The sequence below is a fragment of the Sinocyclocheilus rhinocerous genome, unplaced genomic scaffold (genome assembly GCF_001515625.1).
Source record: "Sinocyclocheilus rhinocerous isolate Xijiao unplaced genomic scaffold, SAMN03320098_v1.1 scaffold2131, whole genome shotgun sequence".
Lineage (NCBI taxonomy): Eukaryota > Metazoa > Chordata > Actinopteri > Cypriniformes > Cyprinidae > Sinocyclocheilus > Sinocyclocheilus rhinocerous.
In genome coordinates, this window is record NW_015647125.1 from 88,558 (window position 1) to 96,602 (window position 8,045).

Here is an 8,045-nt window from a genome sequence, read left to right on the forward strand (position 1 = left end):
TTTTTTTTTTTTTTTTTAAGCATAAACTCTTTTGTCCAGTTTCTCAGAAAACAAGACGGCATATGTTCAGACAGCATCTCAAATGAATGCGTCTTGATTTAAGGATGTTTAGATATGTGTACTGGAAAACAAGACTAAAATACTGAAGAAGATATCCATTTTTTGCAGTGCATGCAACATTTATTGCCACGACTTTATAAATTAAAGTCTTCCTGCCCTGAATTAAGACTTTGTGAGGTCTTGATTTGTGAAAATGCGAATTAAGACTTTTTTAAGACATGCAGAAACCCTCTCTGGAGCAAAGAGGTTTGATATACAGGTGCTGCCGATAATGAGGGCTTGCAACTGTGCAAATTCTCACGGTGGCATCAATTTCAATGCCATTGACTTTTTTTTTGGTAACCAAGTGTGCATTAGGCCTGTCGCAATAATCAATATATCGACTTATCGCGCAATATTGCAATCTATAAAGTCTATTAAACATTTCAATACCGAATGTTGTCAGTCTTCCCAGCACGATTTCCTCAATATTTCCAAGCGCTTTCGCTAACACACGTTATTTAATAAATAAACAGCACGTCCGCTAACTTATTTTGAGGTTTATATGTGAAACGACTGATATTTATATCTATATTCACACTCTTACCTAGATAACGATACACACTCCTATTGTGTCACAACAACAACTCATAGAACAAAGATATGCCTAATCTTCAAAATATTGTGATAGTTTCATTCCATCTACAAGCCAACTACAGATTAAGCTACATTAATGTACAATTGCCTTAAAACTGCACCCTTGATATACGTGTACAAACACCCCCTTTGATGTTTCGAATATTTAAGAAAAAATTAATACTCTTTTTGTAAGATTATTATTATCATCATCTTCGTGTATGAGATGGGTGAAGCTTAGCTCAATATGTTTTGCAGCGTTTCGAATAATAAATGCGTGTATGCATGAAGAATGTGTTTACATAAATATAAGAGGGACATAGGCTAAATCTTTAATTGTGATGTAACTATTAACGGTGAGATGATGAGAAGATGTGTTGTAATTTATCAATAGAAGACGTCTTTTTGTATGTCATTTACCGCCGAACTAATATTCTTGCTGTGTTGTGGTACTTGGTTCTGTTTTTATTTTTATTGTTTAATTCGCTCTTGATGCCCAAATGCACTTATTTAGCAAGACGGCTAATTAACCGTATTATGCAACTATGCAATAATTTTACTAAGTTTGTGTAATTAAATAGCAATAAAACAGCACAGAATCTCAAGATTTTTTTTTTATATTGCGAGTCATTAGGCAGCTGTTGCTAATAATAGAAACAGTTGTCCTCTGAGTGCTGAAATATTAATTAAACGGGATTTTTAAAATAGTGAATATTTTTTCCATGCTGTCAGACAATATGAATGAAAATAACAACCGTATAAACAGCACGTTTAGCCTATTTTATTAATGCTTTACTACTAAGCTCTACGAAGCTATTTTTTACGGCTGTTAAAATATACCCAGATACCAAGAATGTGTAATAGATGCACTTTGACTAAATTGTTCAAATTGGTAGTTTTGATTTAGATTCGATTCAATGTTCGTTCTTCATATTCTCATTAAATTTATAACTAGACGTAATACTTATGTAAAACACATTCTCACTCTCTAATAAATATATAGGCTACTGTAAAAAAAAAAAAAAAGAACGTTAAATAATTAGCCCGCAATAAAACAAGCCTTTACAGCTGTTTTCTGTGAGGATTCAGTTTTTATTTCTCGTCTACAAAAGAATCGTGGGTCAAAATTAAATTCTTAATGATGCTGTTACTGCATGTGTCACATCCATGATCACAAAGTGCATATTTTTCTTCCCCCCTTCTCTTTGCTCTTCTCGTTATCTCTATCGCGCTCTCTCGTTTTCCAGCTCAGATCAAACAGTGGCGGAATAAGATGCCCTTTTCTGCAGTTTTGGCCTCATCCCAGCATCATCTTCATCATCATCATCATCATCATCATCATCACGATCCCTGGTGTTTCCAAACGCTAACCAGTCTAGCTTAATGACATTAATTTGCTCCTCTTGTCAATCTTGGCCAATAGCGAGCATGGAAGGGTGATGTGGATCTGAAGGACAGATTAGGTTCCCCCTGCACCCCACCCCAGCCCATCCCGCCTCTATGGGAAGGGGGCTCGTGGTGAGGAGCGCGGATCAAGGGGCAGACGCTTCGCCAAGTATAAATAGTGTGACTTCAATAGTGAATCGGCAGCAAGTCCGTACACTCCGCAACAAGAGGAATTGTCAAAGATCTCGACACATCATCTCGCATTCAGGCCGATGTTGATGTGTTATGGTAGACTGCTGAGGATCTAAAGAGAAGATTGCATTTTTTTCTTCTTCTTGGGCGCAGTGATGGAAGAACTTACCGCGTTTGTCTCCAAATCTTTTGATCAGAAAGTGAAGGAAAAGAAGGAAGTGATCACGTACCGGGAGGTGCTGGAGACCGGCTCGGCGAGGAACAGGGAGAGTCTGTCGGTGGAACCGGTTCGCGAGGAGCTGAGCAGCATCACGCGGGGCGGCGTGCGCTCATCGCCGGCCACAGAAGCGGACATGCTCGCGTCAGAGAGAACCAGAGACTCGATCAGCCCCAAACTCACAGACGGTGAGTGTTTCCTTCGTTTCTCTAACCCAGTATATTTACGAAAATGATTTCATCGCGCTATTTCTTCTTCAAAGGCCTGTTTACTGTCTATAATTTAAGTTTTAGTACTTCTTCGCTTTCGATGTTTTTTATTTATTATAGGCCTATTTTAAAGTCACGTTAATTTCGTTCAGGTTACACGAAACGTAATAATCACACTATAGTAATTTGACAGTCATCGCTGTTATGAAGCAGCCTGAAAACAAAAGAATCAATCAAAAGTTAAGTGATCAAATCGAGCGCTGTAACATTGTGGCTGTTTTTTTGTAGGACAGTAGTTGCGGGCCTATATATTTTATTTAAAAAAAAAAAATAGTTTGAACGTTTGAAAGATTTAGATTATCCATGAGATAACCATCTGTAGAAATAAAATCCGCTGGTAGATGTACATGAAGGGCTTCATAGGCTTTTAACAGAAAAAAAATAATGTAGAAATCAAACAAACAAAGAATGTGCCAGTGTATTATAAATAAGCACGCATTTTACAAAAAAAACTGAAGGCCTATATTTCAATCAGCCTGTTAGAAGTCTGAGATTTAAAATAATATCATGAGATCAACAGCCATAATATTAATAACAGTAATAATAATAATAATAATAATAATGTGAACTGCTGACCATTTCGATTAGACGTAGTCTATTATTTTTGCTTTAGAAGCACTAAATATCTAACACACAGGCTATTGTTTTAATGCAGGTTAATTATTTTGACAGCAGGGATTTTCATTCAGCTGCGTTAATTGGTGTCTTTATTGATTTCATTTTCTTAACATCGAGCCGTTTTGCCAGGTTGTTAATTTCGCATGCAATAGGATAATATTCCTGCCATAAGCATCCGGTTCAGAGAGACTCTCCATGCATATGTATAGCGTGTAAATAATTAAAGAGCTCTGTGTAGGACAAAACATCCGTGACCGACATCAGTGGGCACACACTGCCCTCCTTTCTCATCACTGGATGAAGCGTTCATTCGTGTTTTCTGCTCCGTTTTCAGGTAACACAGATATGAAAGAACGCAAAGAGGATTGTAAGCCGCTGGAGGATGAGACACAGACTAAAATCAAGCAGAGAAGGAGTCGGACTAACTTTACCCTTGAGCAGCTGAATGAGCTGGAGAGACTGTTCGATGAAACGCACTATCCAGACGCCTTTATGAGAGAGGAGCTGAGCCAGAGACTCGGGCTGTCGGAGGCCAGGGTACAGGTCAGGCATGCATGTGCTGTCTACATGTGTGCAATGGATGCAGTGTGCATTATGGTTTCCCTTGCGAGAGGAGAAACACTTTCGATTAATGCAATGTTGAACGTTATAGAGGCTGTATGCAACTGCATATGAATTGCAAATAATTAATGAATTGCTTAGGCTATATATAGGCGATTGCATAATTAACGTGCTATTATTACGTAATTACATATTCTGTTACGTGCAATGTAGACGCGTATATCATATAGGTAGGCTAATCAGTTCATTAAACTATTGACACATTAAGATTAGCAATGCAGAGTCTCCGAAATAATTCCTAAGAACTAAAAGATTAAAGATGAAAATGTATTTGTAATTTGTATAGGCCTATACAAATTGTGTTACAAAAAGTGTTACATGGGCACTGCTATCCTATTGTTGTTCTTGCCAACTAGCCACTGCTAAACACTAAGTTTACAGCACATATTAACGTTGCTATCATTGGTGTTATATGTGAATATTAACATTCATAGCGTGGTAAATAAAATTAGATATCAGCGTATGTGTTGAATGATATTGCCGGAAAAAACGTGATATTACGCCGCTTAAATCAACGCCGCTGAGCGATAATGAACAAAACAACGAACTAAAATTATTCCCTGATTTGTGCGCATTGGCCTGCAGGCAACATCTGTAGTGTGCTTTTTAGGATGGGGAAGACCATCTGCACAGAAACATAATAAGGCTCAATATATGTGTAACAAGAGACGAGCGACTGAGCCGAATAATGACATTCAACATAGACATTGGCTCTGGTGTGATTGATCAGAAGAAGAAAAAAAAACAATATCTTATTTCATTCTCTTTTATCTATTCATTCCTTGGGTGGGGATATAAAATTCACTCTTTGAATACATTGGTCCTTTAAAAAAAAAAATGGGCTCAAAAGACCTCCCTGGAAAAAGTTAAACCATCGTCTCTCTTTGGGATCTTACCAAAGGGCATTGTCCCAAGCAAGGCCTGCGGATTTACATAAATTATCATCATCATTTTTACCCAAATAAAGATCTGATGCTCTTTTCATATTCAGCATTCACAGACAAGGCCACACCGCTGGCTCAAAGACAACACTGCCATTTTACCGGATAAAGTCATAACGCATCGGGATTTATTATCATATATTTATTACCGCGTTTCCACTTTCACTTACAGCAGAAATATCATGCAAATGCAGTGTCGCTTGCTCGTTGTTAGGCTGAATCAAAATGAATAAACAGTGCACTGGAACTATGCGCGATTCAAAACAGATGCATGAGACACAATCATTTCCAAATCTCCAATGCACATAACATAGGCGATATGGCAGAGAAATATAACACTAACTTTCTCTCTGAAATAAGCAATTAATGTCTCAATTTTAGCCTGCTACTGAAGCCCAGGCATATTGTCCCATGCTGGGTATTTGCTGTCAGAGGATCACTTTGCTTCTTCTGGGACTCTAATCCCTGGACAGATTAAACCATTGCAGAAAGACGATATATTATGGCACTTTTTCAGATGCATGACTTGAAGATTCTCTTTCTTTCCGTTTGTTTAACATTTTAACAAATCTGTTTGTTTTGTGGTTATAGTTGGCCGCTTTTTACGTCTATTCGCCGCTCGTTATAGAGATATAATAATTCAAATGTGCGGTTAAGCGCTATGAATATTTTAGAGGTCCTCAGGGATGCATAGTTTTGCTGAGACTGTTGTCATTTTTGGAGGATTTACACATGCCCTCACCAACAGCTGTCAATCAATGTCTTGTGTTTTCAGGTTTGGTTTCAGAACCGACGGGCCAAATGCAGAAAGCAGGAAAATCAGTTGCATAAAGGTGCGTTGGATTCAAAGTTTCACATGCGTTTGAGTGATTTACAAACTATAGGCTTTATAAATTAGTGATTGCTATTATGCTAGTTGTTGTATTTATTTTGGTTCTCTGTATTATTAAAACCTTATTGTTTTTGCTGATAAATCATCGGATATTTGTAGACGGCACATTTAGCTACAACACATAGGCCTACAGAATACAAATCTTTTAGCTACTAAACGGTGTATCTTTTTATGTGCAGAAATGTTGCAATTCATGCAGTGCCTAGTTTTCGAGCACACACGGATAAAAACTCAATGTCAGCATTGTTTTCAGGAGTTCTCATCGGAGCGGCGAGTCAGTTTGAAGCGTGTCGCGTCGCTCCATATGTCAACGTGGGAGCTCTGCGCATGCCATTCCAGCAGGCAAGTTACAATGCAGACGCGTCCTATTTCTATTTCTATGAATCCACACTCAGATTTCCCATAAATTAGTGATTGCTATTATGCTAGTTGTTGTATTTATTTTGGTTCTCTGTATTATTAAAACCTTATTGTTTTTGCTGATAAATCATCGGATTTTTTTTTTAGACGGCACATTTAGCTACAACACATAGGCCTACAGAATACAAATCTTTTAGCTACTAAACGGTGTATCTTTTTATGTGCAGAAATGTTGCAATTCATGCAGTGCCTAGTTTTCGAGCACACACGGATAAAAACTCAATGTCAGCATTGTTTTCAGGAGTTCTCATCGGAGCGGCGAGTCAGTTTGAAGCGTGTCGCGTCGCTCCATATGTCAACGTGGGAGCTCTGCGCATGCCATTCCAGCAGGCAAGTTACAATGCAGACGCGTCCTATTTCTATTTCTATGAATCCACACTCAGATTTCCCTCCTTTTGTGATTGCAATGACATAAGTGAGACATTTTGACGAAGAATATAACTGTTAGGCTATTGCATAGACGAGTTGAGATTTGTGAATTTTTCGTGCTTGCCCCATGGATTTGAATCATATTCAGGGGGGGCATTGCAAGCACACCGGAATGCAGGTGTCCGAATGCATTTATTTATTTATTTTTTAGCTATGATGATAAATGCAATTGATCCAGTGCCCAGTAACAGCTCTGCATAGTCTCTCTTAAGTTAATGTGTTTCTCCCCCTCTCTTCCCACCCGTGCGTCCATAGGATAGTCATTGCAACGTGCCGCCCTTCTCCTTTCAGGTGCAGGCGCAGCTGCAGCTGGACAGCGCCGTGGCCCACGCGCACCATCACCTGCACTCGCACCTGGCGGCGCACGCGCCCTACATGATGTTTCCCGCCCCGCCGTTCGGGTTGCCCCTGGCGACGCTCGCGGCGGAATCCGCCTCGGCAGCTTCGGTGGTGGCGGCGGCAGCCGCGGCAAAAAGCACCAACAAAAACTCGAGCATCGCGGATCTGAGACTGAAGGCGAAAAAGCACGCGGCGGCGCTGGGGCTGTGACGTCACTGAGCACCGAACGCGACGCTGAGGCAGAAACACAAACACATTATTTATGTTTTCCTGTGAAGGACACGCGAGAGAAAAAGGAGAGGCTATTTATAAGAACACAAACTGTGAAGTGGACAAACTTTGCGTGGATCTTTTCGCGGATGGAGGGACAACTACAAAACGTTTGAATGAACTACGAGAAAATAAAAAAGTTGAACTTTTAGTGAACTTTTGCAGAAGACAAGAAGCTGAATCTGAATATGATGATATAAAGCAGCTGGGACGATTGTTCGGCTGTTTGTGAGACAACGCGAACATTTCTGCTTTAATACGTTATTAGTAATTAATGAAAATAAAGAGGCTGGCCTCGTTTTATTTGAAACAAAGTTTCTCTGTGGATATTTGTGAAATATTACAGAAATCACTTTTGTTGCCAAACATGAAAACCGCAGTGTTAAACACGGATAAAACACGATTTCAGTTCAAGTTTATGCTCTTTGAGTTCTGAAACAAAATAAATGAGCATTAAACGAAACGATGATCATTCCTTTGCCTATTAATGAGTGTATAGTGAATATAATCCGATATCAGGTGATTATTCAATGGAGATCCGTCAGATGCCCAGTTCACATGAACACACATCAGGCTTTTATTCTCGGTGTAAAAATCAAATTCAGGTAATACACTAATATTGATATGGTACGGGCACGTGTAAAATACCTATGTTAATAACAACAACAAAAAAAAATACTTTGGTTGTTTTATGCTTCATGATCAGGGCATTGTGGGAGCACTCTGGATTTTCTTTGCTATTTCTTTTAGTTCTTGTTCCTTCATCTTTTGTACAA

General features: G+C 39.0%; 1 protein-coding gene across 1 annotated transcript; it reads left to right on the top strand.

The window, feature by feature from the left end:
• Positions 1-2,280: 2,280 nt before the first annotated feature.
• On the top strand, positions 2,281-7,501 carry LOC107709009 (short stature homeobox protein 2). The gene is made up of 5 exons (XM_016513405.1): positions 2,281-2,658; positions 3,692-3,900; positions 5,695-5,752; positions 6,065-6,153; positions 6,916-7,501. Exons 1-5 carry the CDS (start codon positions 2,409-2,411, stop codon positions 7,207-7,209), a joined length of 900 nt encoding a protein of 299 aa, XP_016368891.1. The 5' UTR covers positions 2,281-2,408; the 3' UTR covers positions 7,210-7,501.
• Positions 7,502-8,045: the final 544 nt, after the last annotated feature.